Source organism: Styela clava, chromosome 7 (genome assembly GCF_964204865.1).
Source record: "Styela clava chromosome 7, kaStyClav1.hap1.2, whole genome shotgun sequence".
In the NCBI taxonomy this organism is placed as follows: domain Eukaryota; kingdom Metazoa; phylum Chordata; class Ascidiacea; order Stolidobranchia; family Styelidae; genus Styela; species Styela clava.
Window position 1 is genome coordinate 19182579 of NC_135256.1, and position 21010 is coordinate 19203588.

Consider the following 21010-nt stretch of genomic DNA (forward strand, 5'->3'; position numbering starts at 1 on the left):
CAAACGTTTGAACTCAATGGAAGGAGTATTTATATTCCGGTATTTGTACTAGTTCATGATGCAACAACAAATACTTCGACTTGGTAATTTAATTTACAATATCTTCCAGTACTTAAAAAGTTTGATATAAGTTTTCATACCTTTGTCGAGTGGACATAACAAAGCCGCAAAATAATTTTCATAGTCAGAAAGAAAAACTATAGCTGCATTGTCTAAATGGTTGTCTGATTAAAACAAATATAATTAAATGAGTTTAACTGCAGACCAACGAAAGAATAATAATTTATCTATATATCGAATATTATATTATATATGTACATGTATTAGTAATTTTACCCATATTTGTTACCGCTTCATTCGCAAGTCCGTTCATTTCCTCTCCGTGCTCGAGGTGAATAAATTCTGCAAACGTTCAATTTGTGTCAAAAAATTAACAAATGTCTTAAATTAGAAGGAAAATAATAAAAGAGTTTACTAGTACTTTTCATTGTTATGCTAATCAATAACTCTCCACGAAGCAATCAATTGGGATACATTTTGTGTACACAACATACCATCGTCTGATTTCCTAATATGATAAGTTCCATCTCCTTCATAGTCAACATGAAATTCAAATTCAACATATCTGGCAAATAAAACGGTGTTGAAAAAATTGTCCTTCTATGCAACCTGTTATCTAATTTTATAATTGTGTTTTCGGGAATTCATTGGAAAGCATTATTAATTAGTATGCTATCAGATCCGAGGAAATAGACTCGTAACTCTTGGACGAGTTCTCAGGTAGATTTGGTAATTTAAACAACATATGAAAATGTAGAAGAATCACTATAGGTAAATAATTTATTTTTAATTTTAGCTATTTTCAACAATATTTTACTTATTGTAAGACATTTATACTCTGTAGATTTTGCTTTTTGTTTTCATATATTTACCTGGACCCATTTTCCTTTGAAACAGCTTGGAATCCAGTTTCTGTAGACGTGATATTAGTGAATCTGACACAAGAGACCATAGACGTTATTTCATCAGTCCAGAATACCACGTAGTTTTTGATAACTACAAAATGGGAAAAACCCAAATTACGGTGTTTCCCCGAAAATAAGTCCTATAGCCTGAAAATAGGACCTAGCTCAAATTTAAAAATGATTTTAATCCAATCTACCCTTAAAATAAGATCTAGCCGATAGCGTGAAATTTGTTTTGACCTAATCGAAGGCAAGAAAACTCTCTTACACGTTTCAAATGGTTAAACTAAAACGCGTGAGAAAGGAAAAGGTTCAATGAGTAAAATCTTCATTGGAATTTATGAATCTAGTGACTGGCATGACATTCCAGAGGATGATGATATGGTCAATTTTGAATAATGGCAGTTTTTTGTTTAATAAAAACGTGTTATTTTTAAGTAAATGGATATCGGGTTTCATATTTTGTATATTTGAAAATCTCGTAATTTTCTACTTCGTAATTTTGTTTTTGATAAATGGCATCCTCCCATAAAAGCCCTAGTGTTATTTTTCGAAAGAAAATTAAAATAAGACCCTGTCTTATATTTGGGAAACACGGTGTATGTTAGCATTGGTTGATTAGAATTTAATACTAGTTACACAAAAATGGTTTTGACGAATAACGGATTGGAAGTAATTACTTTAATATTAACTTAAAGAGTCATGTTTTTCATTAAAATCAGCAAAAACAAGTGGGTTCAACACACTTCTATAATTTAGTCTCAATTTGAGTTGTTATCTCCATCTCCACCGTACCTTTCCAGCATCGATTTTCATGCCCTCTGAAATACAGCTCTTCTGTAACTGACTTGCATTTGTTATCAGTGCAATTGATGACAATAGTAAGAGTAATTCAACAATTGAAATCATGCTCATTATGACCATAGACGCTTCGTGATTTTTCTAATTTACCTGTAACAAATAGGAAAACGTGTTGTTCGTATATGGGTTTGCTTTGTATAAAAGTTCATCTGTATTATATGTATCAAACAAAGGTTCTTTAAAACGCCTTATTCAAAACATCTCAACTATATTATCAAAAATTAGAAGTTTATTTCAATGAAACAACCAAAAATAGAATGAACTGTTGTTCACATAGCTGCAATGTGAATGCTGCTATAGTCTATATTCTATTGTGCTGCTTTTATGCCTCCCAAGGCCCTTTTTCATTTCATAGTTCTTGAGTAGAATTGTTTTGTTCTATCCTTCTATGTTTACTTTACGTCAAAATGAACTGTTTATAATTTGGGTGAAGATTCTCTGAGTCAGAGGACGCACAGGATACACGCAAAAAATCAATTCATGTTGTGACGATACAAATCTGTGGCAGTTCCACATAAAATATCCTGATTCAGTAACATTTGAATGAACTAGTTTGAATGAAATATATTTTATTCGCATTGCTCAAATTTTCTGTATATATATATATATATATATATATATGTGGACATTCAAAGTTTCAAAATAATTTTATAGAAATGAACGTGTCAAAGGGCAACTCATATGCATTTTTTAAATATTCTCACTAAGAAACTACCCAGATTGCAAAAACGTGATCTGTATTTACATTTGTATACATTTTAATGCGCCTTTGAATCATAATTAAAATTTTGAATTGAGCCATGGAATAAGTTTGACAATTCCATTAATATATTAGTCATGTTACAAAGTATTAGTATTACAGATTGAACAACATACATGTGATATATATCTCAGAATTTGCGAGATTTGAGTTTTTCGATATCGGCGACGCACTGTACGACTAGATACGGTAAATTACTGTCAAAGGTAGATGTAGTGTAAATAATTTGATACTATGTAGTTGTGAGTAAAATAATTTAGTATTTGGCTAACTCACGTAGTCACAAGACGCATAAATCATCATTGTCACAGGATATGGTAAATCTAGAGTAGTTCGGCTAGAGGTACTACCACTACCAGTAGTAGATTACGGTTGTTCAGAGTTTCAGCTTCGTCCAGGATGAGATTTTTAGAGCAATAGTGTGTAAATGATTTAGTTTCGATTTTCATGTCCACATGTTGCGCTCTTGTGTTATATGTTGGCATTAGAATTCTTTTTCTCATTCTTTTTGTTATCCTTTTCTTATTAAAAATGGGACCAATTGCTAGTGAAATTTTCAGTGGTGAAGATTGTTTTTTTCGCTAGAAGACTTTTATTTATTTCGAAAATTTCTGTGGGCTCTATGGAATTCGTTTTTTGTTTTGTTTGAAATGATGTCTTCGAAAATTGAGCACCAGGGGCGGCTTTTGTTATAATCGTGAAGACTGCCGTACCTGTAACATACTGTGACAGATATTTTCAATATTAATTTTATTTGAAATGCTTTAATTTTATTGGACATCCTGAAGTATGCTCACCAAGATGGCGCACAACCTGAAATCAGGTTGTGTACCAGGTTAGGGTTCAGGTTGTGCGACATCTTGGTGCGCGTACTTTTGGAGTACTATTTTGTTTTTACCAATCATCATTTTGACTAGTTGATTTTCCTAAACTTGTGGGAGTTCCTATATATACTCTTTTATTATCCTTATACTTAATTTTATTTTTATTTCTTTCCTTTTTACTGTAAAAACCTAATATGCATCGTTTATTGTTTTACTTCGAGTAGACAGTAAGATTGCACATGTATCCCTATTTATCTTATGGCCTGGGTGGCGGTGCCACGTTGTAGTGATTTCATCAATTCCGATACTGAATCTGCAGATGACATTGACTCAGGCATTAATGTTATGCCAACTGTACATACTTTATAAACATCCCTTTGATTCATGCAATTCTTGAACTCAATAATTTCCCTGTTGCGCTTGATATTGGATGATATTAATTCCGGAATGATTGCATACAACAATGTAGAGAGTGAACAGATCCTTAACATCAAAATTGTTCTGCTAAATATCCATTTACATCTCTTCTTGATAGAATATTTTGGAGCTCCAAAAGTATGTGCACCAAGATGGCGCACAACCTAAACATAGTATGTTTACCAGGTTAGAGTTCAGGTTGTGCGTCATCTTGGTGCACTTACTTCGGGAGCGCCAATATTTTTATATAAAGAAATCATTCAAATTTCCCGAATCCGGATTTTCTAATTATTCAAGAAGTATATTACCATATCATATTTTTTTGTTGGCCTATTGCAGGGGTCACCAAACTTTTTGACCGCGAGCCAGGTATGACTCAAACTGTGTTGAAACGGGGCGGATACATTTTTTTGAACACGTTAGTTCAACTGCTGTCATTTTAGTTAAATTTGTTTTTTAGAAAATTCGACATTGATTGCCAGGGGTAGACATTCCGAAACATCGGAAAAAGTATTGGGTACGATGTTTTAAACCTTGAGTTATAGCTGCTGTACCTCCGAGTCAGAGGACAATGTCCTTCCATCGCTTCTTTGAGTGGAATATCGAATCAGATTGGGTATATCTTCAAAGCAACAATGGAATATCCTCAATCGCTTTATCAAAACAAACCGCTGCAGGGCCCCGAAAAATTCTTCCCATACTTTACCATTGCAAAATTTTCGGGGCTATTTTAAGAGTGCTTCTGCGAGTTGACGCCTGTAAAATGGGGTATGTGTTTCAAACCATCATTACGATTCATCGCATACAACAATCTGTTTTTTAAAAGTACCGGTGAAGAATATTAGCCTAGTTTTTCACAGCTATTTCTACACTAATTTTTCCATACTGCAATTAAATTAAAACTCCTAGGAAGACAGAGTGATCATTGAATTATCTGATTTATATTTAAGTTTCCGAAACAAAACTGAAAACCAACGATGAGAGGTCAAAAACGCAAAAACGAGGTAATTTTCACGACCACGCTTGAAAATCTGTCTGAGTGAGAAAAGTGTCTGAGCGGAAGCGAAAAGGAAGCATTGTTGCGTCACCTTTTGCATCTTGCTGATTGGCCAATGTCACAAAGTAAACAAGGAAGTCGATTCTCGGGGAAAGGTCCATAGGGCAAGATATATTTTTGAGCCGCTGGGTGGCATACCTGCGCTTAATCGCACACTGCTTTTAAAACCTCAAGGCAATAACTTTCGAGAAAGTAGTGGGGCCTTGAATCACAAGTATTATTTGAGCTCACAACTCTAACACGTACTACACGAATATTCACATATTTACAATTGCTGAGATCATACACCATAACAACGCCTTTGGTTGACATTCATATTTCTCCTATTCATATTTGAATGACGATCAAAATCATGATATTTCAACAATCAACGATAAAAATTATATTAAATAATTTTGTTTATGCTTATAATATTTATTAACAACCGTTGACGTGTATGGTGGCCCATCGTTGTCACGCGTAAAATTTAAAAAAAAAATGAAAAAGCGAAAATAAAAAAATAGTTGTGAAAAAACATAAAAATAATTGAAAAAATAAAAATAAAAAATAAATTCAAACTAAAAAAAAAATTAAAAATAAAAACAAGAACAAAAAAAACGAAAAAAAAAAATTAAAAAAAAAAAATTGAAAAAAAAAAAATTGGGTAAAGAAGAAAATAAAAAGGTTGACAACAATGGTCCGCCTCGTGGCCCATCGTTGTCACGCGTTTTTATTTTAAGAAAATTTGATGCTGCTTGGGACCAACGTTGTCAGCTTTAATCCTACACGCACAAATGTGTATCCTAGGTTTCTAACTCACTACTGATTTTCATGAGCAATATTCAACAAATTCAACATGAAAATGTTTTATAAATTCTCCATGCTACAAGTCCAACAAGAAGTAATATATTTATAATAATGATGAGAGAATATAGAATTGAATACAAAAGTTCGGCAAATTTTTTTTTTTTTTTTTCGTTTTCATTTTCAATTTTTTTTTTTTAATTTCAATTTTTTTTATCATTTTTTTTTTCAATTATTTTTATGATTTTTCACAACTATTTTTTATTTTCAATTTTACACGTGACAACGATGGGCCACCATAGACGTGGTACCTATTGATATCAAATGAAATAACGCTGAAATTTAGTTTAATTCTTGTCACGAGTTTCAACCCCGAGTATATAATATTATTTCATTGCATATTTGTTAGTGAGTTAGATACAAAATACAATCTATTCATAAAATTTTGAATTGCGTCACTGCCTGTGACAAACATTTGCAGTCACTTCGAACCGGAATAGCAGACTAAATGCAAACAGTGGATGAAGTCCGCCCTTCCTAAAATTCCAAACCTCCACTCCTCCTATTTGCAGGTGTGGTTTACCGAGGGATAACTGATCTGAAACATCCCATCCTCAAACTTAAAAGTGTCATTGCCGCTATTTAGCGATCTCTCGATTATTGGCTGAGTTTATCTCTCAGGCTCAAATTTGACTGGGCCGATGTTTTAGCCTCGAACTTACCGTGTTTTACGGACCATAAAGAGCACTTTGAATCATTTTACTTCTCTATAAAATCGATCGTGCGTATTACAGCCTGATGTGCCTTTACATTCCCTTGTTAACGTAACTTAATCAGTATATGAATAAATGAAATCAGCCTCATAGTTTTTCACAATATATATATATATATAAGCATATTATTGCTGTTAACTATAGTATTTTATCAAAACAACGCATACTCACTCAGGAGAAACCGCAAAATAGAGACAATCTCCTTAAATTCGGGAACATCCTCTTTCTCCAACTTAAAATGAAAGTCAGGGAACATACTGGATCAGATAGCCAGTTATTTGTTTTCGGAAGCATGGACTTGATGGTGGAGGAAGCCGTAACTGACCAGCGGTTAGGTGAACCACCCTACATTATATTTTATTACGTTATATTGACCTTATAGTTTCTGGGGGCGAGATAACGAAGTTAGACTCAGACCCGTTTTCGATTCAAACTAGCGGAAGTGGATATCAAACAAACAAAGAATCGTACATAACTAAATTAGAAAGACGTTGAATGTCGGCTTCTTACAAGTGTTTTTATCAACGACGTGAAAGACGTCTGTCGGCTTATCGAGAATAAGCTAATGTCATGGAACTGTTTTGAAGTTCTTGCCTATTTTGTCATAATTTAAGCTTGACAAAAAGACGTCCAAAATAACCATCATAAGATACTCTATCCGCGGGTTTAACTTGGTGGTACTTTCCGTATTGTCTTGTTATGAGACAAGATTACTTCTTCTTAGTGATTTCAGGTTTCACGTTGAAAATAGATGAATATATTTACGTGATTTGTGGCTTCTGAAAATTACTGCGAGAGCGACAACGTAGGTTGCCCGCGGCCAGTGGCAGGTTCAATAGTTTGATAACTGAACATAATTGTTCGTATTATTGAAGAATTTCGCGGCGACAAGGAAATTACTGTATTATTATCTATGCCCTTACAATCGTACATCACAAAGCGGCATATCAAATGCCTTAAATCTTTCCACCCGTCAACCCAAAGGTCGGGCGACTTTCTAATAATTTATTCTGCTAATGAGATAATGAATATCAGGAGAATTGTCAGAAAATAATATTATAGGCCTTAGTATATCCGGTATTTTACTTCCAAGACACGACTGTGAAAAAGCTTACCGTTATTGCTTTACAGTTCGCTGCCCGTTCCGCTTACATATATATATTAGCTTGGATCGCGCTAGTCACGTAAGCAGTTACATAAAGGTGACGGCATCAAATTCATTTCCTCAAACAAAATTTCAAATTAATGAGGCTTTCTAGTATTAAACTGACATTGAACCTAAATAGCAAATTCTGATAATCGTAAAGAAGAGCATACGCGTTTTATGTCGTCTTCATAGCAGCGGGCCTTCTATTTTCAGTTCGAGTGAGGACTGACAAAACTACGTTTATATCTTCTCATTTTGATGTTTATATACGTTCTTACAAAGTTATCAAAACTGTCAGATTTCCAAAAAATTGACAAAAACAATTAACCCGAGATTTTTATACTAAAATATCAAAATCCAGCACGAGGTAATACACCAAAATTAGACTTCCTAAAATTAATTCTAATAGGATTTACATTAATCAAATCGATGCATAACAGCAAATCAGTTCGGCAACATAATTTGATTCACCGTGTAAGCTAATCCAATTTGATATTTTGTCAGAGGTTATGGGTTTACCCATTTCCCGCGCCTGTTGCATAATATTTTAGCCAAAAGTTGTTTTTTGACTAATAGAGCATTTCGTTCATAGCTGACCGCGTGTGAATACGCGTATATTTAACCCAGTACCACCAAAAAATTCGTGACTGCTTTTGATTTCCCCTATACCCGCGTCTCGTGTTTCAGTCATCATCGTGGTGAAACGCATAACCTCGCGGTTAGGGGATTCCGGAAATTTGGTGTTCATGTAATCTATTACACAGAATTATATCATTTAAATCAATATTGGAGGGGGGAAGGCGGTCGCCATTAAAGATGAAACGAATAAAATTAAGCTGTGAGGTTCAACTCGAATGTGAAAATTGCTTTCAAAATTAAAAAGTTTATTCAATTAAGAAAACTGCATGCAATTATGAAAACTGCGAATACATGCGTCTTATCGCTGGGAGGTTTCTCATTAAAATTTTCCAACAGCCCCCTCTCGACCTCATTACGGCTTTGTTTATCACCCGTAAACAACTAGTTATAATATTTAGGATAACGATATCGAGTGGGGCCCCCATATTGACCAAGAGATGAAAGACGTTTGACGTCAAAAGATCGACCCAATTGTATTGATTCCAGCTTTGACTAAATACCAGTACAAAATCTGGAACAATTATACTTTGATTTTCTATCATTTCTTTATTATACAATATAACAGATTTGCATTAGGGCATTAACAATATGCAACATAAACTTGAAAATATTGAAGATTGGGGATGAATGAAATAGGGAAGACACTAGAACACAAACAAAAATAAGTTTTTGAAAGTAACAATGAGCAGTGATTGAAAAAGTATTAGCAGGAATAAACAAAAAATAACAAACTTTATGACAAGATGATGAATAAATAGGCATTGAAAAGATAGTTTCAGCAAACAACATCAGAGAATATCTGCTGATTTATGTCTCATTATGGGCCTTGTTTTATTATTCGTATTCATATAACAGAATTAGCATTAACTGGAAATAAAATTGATATTTTCACAAGAATTAAACAAACATATAACTCTAACAACAACTCGATCAGTAGATATGCTCAGAATACACTCGTTGAAGGGCTATGGACGGTGAATGTTTTGAAATTAATGCCTGATTTTAGTGGTATGCAATACAAAAGTGTTTAGACAGAGGTATGAGGACAATAAAAACAACGGTGTAATCCTCAAGAATCTTGATTGAAATAACTACAAAGCTTTTTTCGATAGGTTATACGTGTTGAAACCTACAGGAACAAATTTTACGCCAATTTTAATCTTCAAAAATTTTTGGAATAAGCAAAATAAATATTAAAGTGGTACAATACAGTAAAAGTTCATGATATAAATTTTGAGTAGGTCAAATTATTAACAAATGGGGACTATGGTTGACATGTACCAATGATACTATGATGCTTTCAAGCTCATTATTGAACTCCTGCTTTTTTGAAATGAAATGAATTTAAGCACCAGCTGTGTCAATGTCAATTAACCTATTCGGACAAAAGCTTATAAACCATAGAATCTGAGGTAATACCAATAATTCAATATTGAAACAAGAAAAGTAAATAGAAATACTTCTACAAACAGTGGGACGAAATTAGTTTTTTTGGCTTCAATATAGACTTTACATGAAAAACAAATGTTATAGCTCTATTGGTTAAACTATACAATGACATGACATTTTTTTTAATTAGGCTTCATGAGAAATTTTATATAAAATTGAACTGGAAAAGGCACCTAAGAAAAAAAAATTGCAATAGCAAAAAAAGTTTATATATACTTTGGTATGTTTCGTCACTAATTAGTTGGCAATAATATTCAATATCAAAATATAGAGGCACATACAATTATGAGATAGAAGTTGCCAGTTGTTATATTATCTGAACATTTGAATGCCACATCAAGTACCAGTAATAAAAATTTACTGAGTGCAATAATTATTTGGCCAAGCATGTTTATCTATCATACATACTTAAATAAACTTGAACAGAAGAACATAATAAATTTAGCCTGTTAATGCTTCTTCACAACTATCATTGATTTTTAATTTCGCAATATGTATCTAAAAGCTTAAATGAATCTCTTAAAAGGAAAAAAGTTGATTGCAATGGTTCTTGAGACAAGATTTCTAAAATGATTTCAACATTATTAAAATGCCATTACTAATGCATTACTGATATACATATAATACTGAAAAGGTGAAAATCATGAGTTAGATGAATGTATGACTGTATTTTCTGCATGCTTGTATTTCTAATACTTCAACCAAAAACAAAAAAAGGATTAATTTCAGTAGTTTACACGATATTTCAATTCTTGATTCAGCGTTGAAAAAGACTTTGATTCGTCAGGAACAAAAATTACAGCATCAATCAAATTTAATTTTAGTATGGTGAGAAATTGAAAAAATAAAAATAAAAAAGAATACCATAAGGTTGTGATTGTTGACATTTATAATATTTTAAGCAGGGTGCTCTGTGGCTGATGCAATATTTGGAAGAGATTTTGATGTGTCACATAAATGTGATATAATATTTGTATCTTTAATACATTGTTTTCTGTTGTTATTTTTATAACTACCTTGACAGTCAAAAGTTATTTCATCAGAGACCCGACTGCTGGGTGTTTCACAAACATGGTGCAGAATGGTTGTGTCACTGTGTGCATGACTCAGCAAAGATGCTTCAGGCGAGGAAACAAAAACATATTTAGTTCTCTGCGATGTTTGCTGGTTCTTGCTTTGCAATAGTGAAAAATTCAGTTCCGTTCCACGGCTTTTTAAAATGATTTTAACATTATTAAAATGCTTGAACTCATATGCATACAGTGCTAAGCTGAACAATAAACAGCCTGTTAAAAGCCATTCTGTTACAGACCCTGCCAAGTCCAAATATCGTTTATACAAAGGCACATCATGAATGATTGGGATACATGTTCCATTAGGAAAACGATATACAGGTGGCTCCAAAGAAGGTGCAATTAATTCTTTTAAATCTTCGTTTTTGTGAACAACATTAAACTCAAGTCTAAGGCAACCAAGTACTGTCAAAATACAAATTGACGAAATCATAATGCCTGCCGATACAAAGCGGAAGATGCAGACAATAATGGAGCACACAGACTTCCTGGCAACAGCCCTGTGCAATTTATGGGTCAGTATACTTGATAGCACGCAGTAAACCGTTCCGACAATAAAAGCGAGACCAGCTCCAACATAGTGAGGAACTTTATTTTTGCTAACTTGGAAGTTACCAACCATTACAACGCCAAAACAGCTAAGAATTCCTGATATCAATGCAGCACTATTGAGATGACTTCTTTGATCCATGTGTCGCATAAATCTCCATGCCAATATAACAACAATAATGCCGATAAATCCTTCTGTGTTTAAGATTAATCCAAATATGCTTGACTCAGGGTGTTCAGTTCCAGTGTAGCTTATGTAAGGTAGGAACCATTTTTCCACATGACAGTTATTTTTTGCAAGAGTATATGTTGTTATCATTCCAAAAAATGCTGTTACTCCCAAAAATATTGGCAAATGATGCCATGAGGGGTTTAAACACCATTTCTCTGCCATGTGTTTCATCCTCCACAAGTTTGTTGCGTAGAATTTTATGAGGCAATAATTGATATCAGAAATCAAAAATAACTATTTCATTTCAAAAGCTGCAAACATGTATATATACCAGTGAGAAACTATACTCTACCAGCATGTATAACTATAAAATTACATCAGAATTGATTTGGTATTCTAACTTTAGCTATGTTTCAAATCTAACTTCTGAATCTACTTCAGTTAATAATAAATCTCCATTTATCTAATTTATGAATACTGCAGTACCGTAAGGCAAGAATTAAAAAAAATCACCCAACTGCCTGGGGAATACCGGTAATTTATTAAAATCTAGCCTATACCAATGGTAGAAAAACGCAAAATATCACAATTCATGATACAGCACCTTCCATAACAAACTCACAGAAAAAAAAACATCAGTAAAAAAATTTACTGGCAATTGACTTAGTACGGTATTCCAGAAGGTTGAACCTTTGCGAAAATTGCCTTCATCTTTATCGCCTACTTACAGGTTTGGTATAGTGAGTACAGGTCAATTAATTAGGCATGAAAAAATTTCCCAGAAAAATGGTAAACAAGGTACTTCAGTAAGCGGTTCTACATACCTGCATACAGACATAAAAACAAAAAGATCTAACGATAGCTTCATAAATTCGCTCTTTCGCAAAAAATACTCGGGTAAGTGTTTTTATCGCTGACAGTAATAAGAAAGTGATTCTATTAGCTTCATTACTTCTATTCGAGCATATAATCTCGTATAGCCTAAAAGCGAATATAACGATGACCCAATTCGATAGCAGAAAGCCTACCCAACACGCAGCTAAACCAACAGCCCGCTGTTACACGATCAATTGAATGTTTACAATATACGTTGGCACGTCGCTTCAATATTTGCCTTTCTCGAAATGGCGTAGACGCGGGTAAACGCGATAGTCGTGCTGACCGATACAACAACATGTCGAAGTTTAAAAATTTCATTGTTGTATTGCGATCGACCAGCTTATGCAATCGACAACTTCTAAATTCTTTGCGAAAAATTTGTTGACAGAAAACATTTGTTTGGAATGCCCAAATCAAAATATTTTCGACTTTCGTATTATAACAGGACCGATAAATTCAACTTATGCGTATGTGACGAAAATATACAATAACATTCAGTTCGAAACCACTTGACACACTAACGACGAGCTTCTTGTTCGTAAACGACTGGTTAATATACAATATACACCCCTCTTTATATGACGAGACCATCCACCAGCATTTGAGAAAAAAGTAGAAACGAAAACGAAACTAATCATCTGTTCCACTGTGTACCCCAGGGGTACTTTTCCCGATCACAGTTAACTAAAAAATAAACCGAAAACTGTTTTCACGAAAATGGGTTTTTTCCTTATTTTGACTATGTACATAATATTTTTGGTTACTTATGCCTCAAAAGTTTGAGCATGTTTATAACCAATAAGGATATGTACATCCTAGATATATCCTTATTATAACGGTATAAGGATGGGGTACGCTTGGCATATTGCAGTAATACGACCGCGTAATAATAGGAGATAGGTTGGCCTCATAACCGATCAACTCGGCCGGCTCTTCATTAATACAAAAAACTGTCGTTTTCAGTAAACAACGAAATTGGATCGTGTTCGAAAATGTAGATAGAATGAGTAATATTACCTGAATACGGAATTTAATCCGTTAGCATACCTCCATAATATAATCAAGAAAGTTCGGGGAAGACATGATTAGTATGTTTAACGCCGCAATAGTTGACGTGTCAAGCTCGCTTGCACACTCTCAAAAAGAAATCAAAATGACAAGACGGTATAAAAGTGAATTATTATAAATTAAAAATAAATTCTATGTAAACGATAATGTAGTTTTTGTGCTTTAATTATAATTGGACCTGCATAGGCAGTGCAAAGGTGAAAATATCGAGAGTTGTTTTTCATATATTTGGGACACTCAATCTGTTTTTAAAACAAGTACGGTCACTCAAACAGAAAATACCGAGTTTCCCGAAAATAAGACTTATTGAAAATTGAAGTAAGACCCTGTTTTATTTTTGAGGAAACACAGTATTTTCAGTCCGAGTGAGCGAACTTTAATTTCAATATAGCTTGCCCCCCAAACAGTCCCTGCGTGTACTTTTACGAACGATCCATCTTAGTGTGGAAGCCAACATTTGACAAGGCGACAGTTTGGCATCTTAAAAGCGATGACTAAGTATTAAAAGTGTGTCGTTTCGCTTCTGAAATTACAGGAAATCGCCTTTTAAAACAATCGTCTAAGATTTTTTGGTATTTGCTGTAACCAAAACAGTCTAATTCTAGTGACATCTGACCCCAAAATTAAAGGTTAGCTCGGTTCTTAATTCCGCAGTCTGACTATACGCATCTACAGATTAAAGCGGGCTGGTGGCCAAATATTCACGTTTGCTCCAGCTGTTGTGCGGGAAATATTATCTGATAAGCAAATGCAAAAAGCGACTGTCGAGAAAAAGGTGTGGGGTGTAAAAGAGTAAAGAACGAATAGGCAATTGGAATATTTTAAAAGACCTATTTATCTCCATACATACTTCATACTGCCAAGTGCGGTCAAGCCTGAAGTACTCATTTCGTTGGCTTCAATACATTTCTCATGCTTGAGACTGGCCCAGTTTGAACGCTGAAGAACCAATTATTTTTCCCACCACTATTTTGAGTGGACTAATATTAATATCAGATACGAAAACAAAACTAACAAACATATGGACATTCGAAAAAATCGTAGTTATATAAGCTTTCCAGAAACTAAATTTGTTGCGTTGTAAATAAGTTTGTTTATGCCATTATTGTACCAGTCCGACTATCCACGTACACTTACCTCAGACTCAACGTAAAAAGTAAAGCTTGATTCCTTTTCAATTATGTGAGAACATTTTAGAGTTTTATTGATGTGTTTACTGATGATAGAAACGGATCAGTTTAGGAAATTATATGTCAGAAACGCCTATTTCAGGATGAGCAATTCGAGTTGAGCATCGTTTATTTATATATGACACCTTATTTGATGAAACCACATTTTATCAGCGCTCTCATCCAAAACATTGGTGGAATTTAGGTGTATATATGATAATGCATGGGATAATATTGCATTGTCCTAATGCAGCACCAAACAAAGTTTTATTACTGCTTCATGTGTGTCACTGTGTGTGGTCTCTGGTGTATTCAGCTGAATAACAGGAATGTTGTGATTGAATGATGGTAGGTCATTTTGCAAATAAATGAGAATTTCTTCGTTAGTTATGATTTATTCTGTTACATATGTAAAAAATTTTAAACGCTTGTCATTGTGAACCCATAATATGTCACTGTGGTACAGTTAAACAGGCGAAAGCACTTTAGTTAGCGTCTGGAAAACGAATTCGTGATTGCACGCTGTGGATGTCACGCGCGCTTCAAATTATGCCATACTATTCGGTATGCTGCAACGTTTCGTTTCATTTGGTTTGCTCGTCGAATTTCATTCTCAAGGGACCTTGTAAACTAAACGCTCGATTGCTTGTCACCCACACACTTATAAACTCGAGGGTTTAAAAATTGTATGCCCCATTTTGGGGGAAGGTGATTGATAATCCGAAGCAAATAAAATAGCTAACTATGCATGACTGGTGTCACTATCACTTTTTCCGAATTAAACAATTTTCACGATCGTGAAATATATTATGGAATGAACAAATATGCACAGTTAGTTTGCAGACATGTAAATATACTTGGGTCAAAGAACGAGCCGAACGTGAAAAAATACGTGTCTCAAGTTTCAACGAGTAAGTCCAAAGTCCGAATCATCAAAAAAACATCAAGCAAATACCCTTGTTGTAGCTTAGCACACTATATATATTACGCTCAAATTTACCATCTTTATTGGCGACTTTCCCAAAAATTATATATATTCATTGAGCATTACGATTTCATTATTTTACCCTTCAGTAATCGCCTTCTGAGTGAAAACTTGGAATACAAGACAAAATCAGAAGCGGAAGATAAGGTTCAGGTCGTTCTGGTATTGGAATCGATCTTATATTACGAGACAACTTACATTAAATTTGTGCAATTCTGTCTTTCAACAACAACAATGATAGTTTTGTAAACAGAAAAATCAGGATCGGGTCAAAAAGATCAAGTGCGAAATAAAATATTTTGGTTGTCGACCACTTTGAATGGCGGTAGACCGTTTTCAGTAGTTGTTAATTTACGTTTAAAAATGCACTATTAAGATAGACAAATCGACGCTGTTCTTCCTATTCTTCAGGAAAACAAAACAAAGTTGAGCGGAATTTTTATTTGCAATTTGTGCATGATAAATAATTTCTTTTGTCAGATTTGTTGTGTTCGTCCACAAACATCGAAGTGAGCTCAAGTAAATATTGGCTAACAGACGTCTTATCATGAAAAAACTAAAGGATTTACCAATAAAAACGGGTCGGGAGAATTTCGGATTAAATAATATAAAACTCGAGGACAAACTCATGGTTTTCAGTTCAAAGAGACCGAACTGAAAATTTGTTTCTATTTTTATCACAAAAACTACGTTTTGACTCGTTTTTAGTAATTTTTAGAGTGGGCGAATTCTCATATTGTAGTTCACCTTATGAAGAAATGTTTATCGAAGAAAATAATTTGTTACTCAGAGCTTGGTATGTTTTATTACCGTAACGCGTTTCTAATGTGACATTATCTCTAACCTATGCCAGGTATATGTAAGTAGAACACGATGCCTAGCATCATACGCACGTCGAAACCCCCGAAATATCTGTTCAGATGGCTTATGATAAACAATATTACAAATCTGACATGGTCACACAATAGCATCATTATTTTATAAATATTTCACTTCTGGAAAAACGCCATACTTTGACTGGAGAAACAATATTCTTTTCAAGTGAAGTGGAATATCGCTCAAATTGTTATACACATACTAAGATGCAATAATACACACAACCTTACATAAATATTACCATGTGTCTGAACGTATATGAAAAAGCTCAACTTCGAATTTGTTGACAAAGAGTATATCTCAGATACCGTAATTGATTTATCATAGTGAATGTGAACATAAATCACACGAAGTTTATTTCTGAGCGTTAAAAAATCTTTAATAAACACAGCCGAAGGCGCATGAATGAACGTGAATAATGGTTTATTGCCAACGCAAATCTAGAAATTTCTCGAATTCACTGTATCTATCACAATAAATGCGTCTGTCAGAAGATGCGATTTTACAACAATTACAAAGCCATTTTCACTGGTTGATTTGTCAGTTGCATCAGTAATGAACACTAAATAAATCTCAATTTTTAATGAATAATTGGGTAAAATGTGAATATCCAAGGTCTTGGGACGCTTATCAGCAGCTCTTTATCGCCCTCTGTCGGCTTTGCATTACATTAGTCGAGATTATTCTCGAACATTCCAGAACCATGATATTAATGAATAATTTTGCGTCAAATATCGCAATAAGAAGCAATTTTCGAAATATCTAGAATGTGTCCTTATGCTATATATAAAGCAGATGATCGAAGCAAATATTCATTAACAGATAACAAGGTTTCTGAACCCATCTACGAAGACAACAACTGAAATATGGCTTTCACAATTACTTTCTCCAGGCCAGCTCAACGTCGCCGATTTTATCCATCTCGATGTTGCGATTTTTTGGAACCAATGTTGTGGACATCTGCTGTTGTACCAAGAGATGATACTGATGATTTTTCAAACTTTCTCCAAGCCCTTATCGGCAGGTACATATAATATATATATATTATCCTTTTTCAGTAACTTTTGCTTCTATAAGGTTTCGATATTCGGTCCAGATAGTTATACAATGGCATGAAGAAAAAATTTGGAATAAAATGCATTTTTGGCATTCAGCAGCAAAGGTGAAATACCATTTATAATTTGAAATAAGACTATTTTTTCTTATATTTATACAATAATGAATACATGTTAACTCGATCACAACCTTATCTAGGAACGAATCCCAAAACAATGCGAATAAGCAAGTAGAAGTGACACATGACGAATCAGAACATAAAAAACAGTCATTTCCGGAAAAATATGCAATGAATATTGATGTTCAAGATTTTGCACCTGAAGATATCAAAGTAAAGGTACAGGGAGATAATTTAATCGTTGAAGCGAAACAAGAAGTGAAAAAGGAAGAAGAAGGAATGTTCTTCCATAGTTTCAAGTGAGAAAATCCTTATCATGTACCTGAACATACTATATTTATATTTTATCGAGTATTTTGTTACAAAGTAAAGTTTTTGTACATTCTGTCTGATTTGAGCTGTTATTGACATATTACCTATTCCTTATATTTAATCTAACTCACATACAACATTACAGGGAACTACGAAGAACACTTGAAATCCCCAATGGAGTAGACAAGAAAAATATTACATCAGCATACTCTAGCGGCGGAATTCTTGAAATTGAAGGTTCCTTTCTACCACCAAGCATAACCGAAGATCCAGAAGAGAAAACGGAACTTGACATTGAACGTAGCGACGAATAATATTTACAGTATGATCAAACAATACATGAAATTTATCACGGGCTTCAAATAGTCCATACATACATGGAAAGCACGAAACGGAAGTGCTCAAAACTGATTTCAGCGCGCATGACTCGAAAAATATATTTGATTCATTGAGTAATATCAAGTCGAAATGGGAATCAAATCGTTGTCATGTAAAAACAATTTTTCTCTCAAACTAGTTTCAATAATTTTGTTTTTTTCTGTCTTATTTTTCGTGACTTCCTGAGTTTTCAGTGTTTTCCTGCTTTGCATTTCTCTTCCATATTATTCAAATTTTGTATTTTTACGAGGCAGATTTAGTCATGAAATGAATAATTCATAGTAAAATCACAGTTTTATTGTTCATTTTTATTAACAAGTTAGTGAGAGAGAGAAAGTAAGAAATAGGTGTTTGAATAGCCTCGGTCGCATAGAATGCTCGGTGCTGGTAATAGTCCACCAAGAGAAACATCGTCTTTTCGACATTGCTGTTATTGAAATTATTCCCAGTAAATTCTAAAGGCTACCTTTTGTTTGTAAACAGATTTCGAATAAAATTTATTGACCTGCATCTATACTAACGCAAAGCTCATACAATAACGCTGTACACTTTGAAATAAGGCGGCTATGACCATTCATTTTGCGGCGCCAATTTGTGACTCATGCTCTAGCTTAGACTGACCTGATTGGTTGTTAACGATCCAATTATGTAATTTATATAAATTACAATTTAGTGTGGTGTCAAAATTCTATTAAAATACTATAAATTAAAACTAACGAACATTAGGATATTCCGAAAGGTTTACATACATTATCTGACTTTCCTTTACTTTTTAAGATAAAAATTTTTTTGCTTGTTGAATAATATTGCCGCCATGCTTGACAATTTCGCGAAGTAGATACTCATACGCGATAAGATTCATAAAACATTATGAATGTTCATAAATATAATGTTCTTATGCATTCATTGTCATCATATTTTAATGAAAATGGTGAAATTACTGTAATAAAGTATTAATTTTTGTCAGTGACGGGTATTGATTGACATATTTGAACTAGAACTTATCAAATTTCAATGTCGCTGTTTACCCCAAACATTGTTGGTATTTGTGTGTAATTGATGTCAAGAGACAGATTAGTCTAATATAATACCAGAATGATTTTTATTATTTTTTCATGTGTGCAACAATGTGTGCGGTTTCTGGTATTATTCAGCTAAAGAACAAGAATGTCGTGATCAAATGTTGGTAATTCATTTTGCGAAAAAATAAATGCTTGGTTAGTTGTGAGTTATTTCGATACCTCCGTAAATAGCTTCAAGGCCAGGTCATTGTGAACTCGTATATGCCCTCGCAGTACATTTGAACAGGCGAAACCACTTTAGATCGCGTCTGGAAGACGGATATCTAATTGAATGCGTCAATATCACGCTATATGGATGTCACGCGCGCACTGGTATATTTTTATTATTGCTTCATGTGTGTCACAGTGTGCGGTCCGAAGGTGAGCTGACGAACACGAATGCTTTGATCGAATTGGTGGAAAGTAATTCTTTTGAAAGAAAAATGAAGAATTGCTTCTTTAGTTATGATTTATTTTAATATCTGTGTAAATGGCTTCAAATGCAAGTCATTGCGAACCCTTTATAAGTCATTGCAGTACAGTTAAACATACGATACCACATCAGTTAGCGTCTGGCAGACGAATATCTAATTGGTTGTGTCAATATCACGCTATGGATGTCACGCGCGCTTCAAATTATGCGATGCCATCTTTATGCTATACAGCTTTATGCTTGCTTCATTTGGTTTACTCGTTGAATTTCAGTTTCAAGGGAAGTTGAAAATTAAACAATCTCTTGCTTGTAGCCTACACACTTATGAATTCGAATGTTTTGAAATTTTATGCCTCATTTTGGGGGAAGTTGATTGATAAACCGAAGCAGAATTAAAAAAAAAAGGTCAACTATGCATGGCTCTTGCTACTATAAAAACCCTTTGTCGGATTGAAGCATTTTCACCATTCTGATTTAATTGTAAAAATATTATGAAATGAACAAATATGCACAGACAAAGTTCTTTCGTTTTTGTTTTTGCAAGAATATACATATTTGAGTCAAAGCACAAGCGGAACCAAAAGAATACGTGTCTCACATTTCAAAGTCCAAAGTCTGACTTAAAAAAACATCGCGCAAATATCCTTGTTGTAGTTCAGCTTTATTACAGTGGTTCCCAACCGCCGGTCCGCAGACCGGTACCGGTCCGCAAAGCTTTTTTGCCGGTCCGCGAGAAATTTCGTTGTTTTTATGCCGTCTCAATCACTTTACAAAGTTGCGTTAGCTCATCACGCAATTCTCTTCCGCCGTCATATTGCGACGTCTTTCGCGACATGTTGGCACCGTCTTACGCGACATCTTGGCGCCGATCATTCACAGTCTTCGCTTTTTCGGCTCCGATTCATCGTGAATGCGCTCCATCAAATCTCGCAAAATTAAGAAGCCTAAAAATCTGCACGCATGCTTTTTTCTGTTCTGCGTGCTTTTTTTGATTAATATGACCATCCATATAAAACGTGATACATATCTCCTTATTTAAATCAGAAAACAGTCAAGAACAGTATAATATTCCAGTAAGATATGAACTTGTTGCGACCCCACAGGTGGTCACGAGACGCGCAAAAAAGCATGGGCCGCAGAGATCTCATTACGCAAATATATGTTATATTTTATGTTTCACCCTTTTTTAATTGTTGTCGCCACATT

At 34.1% G+C, this 21010-nt stretch overlaps 2 protein-coding genes and 1 long non-coding RNA gene across 3 annotated transcripts; 1 reads left to right on the forward strand and 2 right to left on the reverse strand.

Annotated features, from left to right (window-relative positions):
• Positions 1 to 301: 301 nt before the first annotated feature.
• On the reverse strand, positions 302 to 1048 carry LOC144425203 (uncharacterized). Its single transcript, XR_013477379.1, has 3 exons — positions 933 to 1048; positions 555 to 625; positions 302 to 402 (listed from the first exon to the last, which is right to left on the reverse strand). It is a non-coding gene; the product is annotated as an uncharacterized LOC144425203 (long non-coding RNA).
• Positions 1049 to 8767: 7719 nt separating this feature from the next.
• LOC120328180 (uncharacterized) lies at positions 8768 to 12877 on the reverse strand. Its single transcript, XM_039394601.2, has one exon. The coding sequence runs from the start codon at positions 11698 to 11700 to the stop codon at positions 10573 to 10575; it is 1128 nt and encodes a 375-aa protein (XP_039250535.2). The 5' UTR covers positions 11701 to 12877; the 3' UTR covers positions 8768 to 10572.
• A 4382-nt stretch (positions 12878 to 17259) lies between these two features.
• LOC120328080 (body wall muscle protein HR-29-like) lies at positions 17260 to 18600 on the forward strand. Its single transcript, XM_039394476.2, has 3 exons — positions 17260 to 17470; positions 17701 to 17919; positions 18078 to 18600. Exons 1-3 carry the CDS (start codon positions 17313 to 17315, stop codon positions 18244 to 18246), a joined length of 546 nt encoding a protein of 181 aa, XP_039250410.2. The 5' UTR covers positions 17260 to 17312; the 3' UTR covers positions 18247 to 18600.
• Positions 18601 to 21010: the final 2410 nt, after the last annotated feature.

Coding starts and splice junctions, on each gene's coding strand:
- LOC120328080 (XM_039394476.2), top strand. CDS start 17,313: ATGGCTTTCACAATTACTTTCTCCAGGCCAGCTCAACGTCGCCGATTT. Junction 17,471..17,700: donor CTCCAAGCCCTTATCGGCAG/GTACATATAATA, acceptor AACCTTATCTAG/GAACGAATCCCAAAACAATG. Junction 17,920..18,077: donor ATGTTCTTCCATAGTTTCAA/GTGAGAAAATCC, acceptor ACAACATTACAG/GGAACTACGAAGAACACTTG.
- LOC120328180 (XM_039394601.2), bottom strand. CDS start 11,700: ATGAAACACATGGCAGAGAAATGGTGTTTAAACCCCTCATGGCATCAT.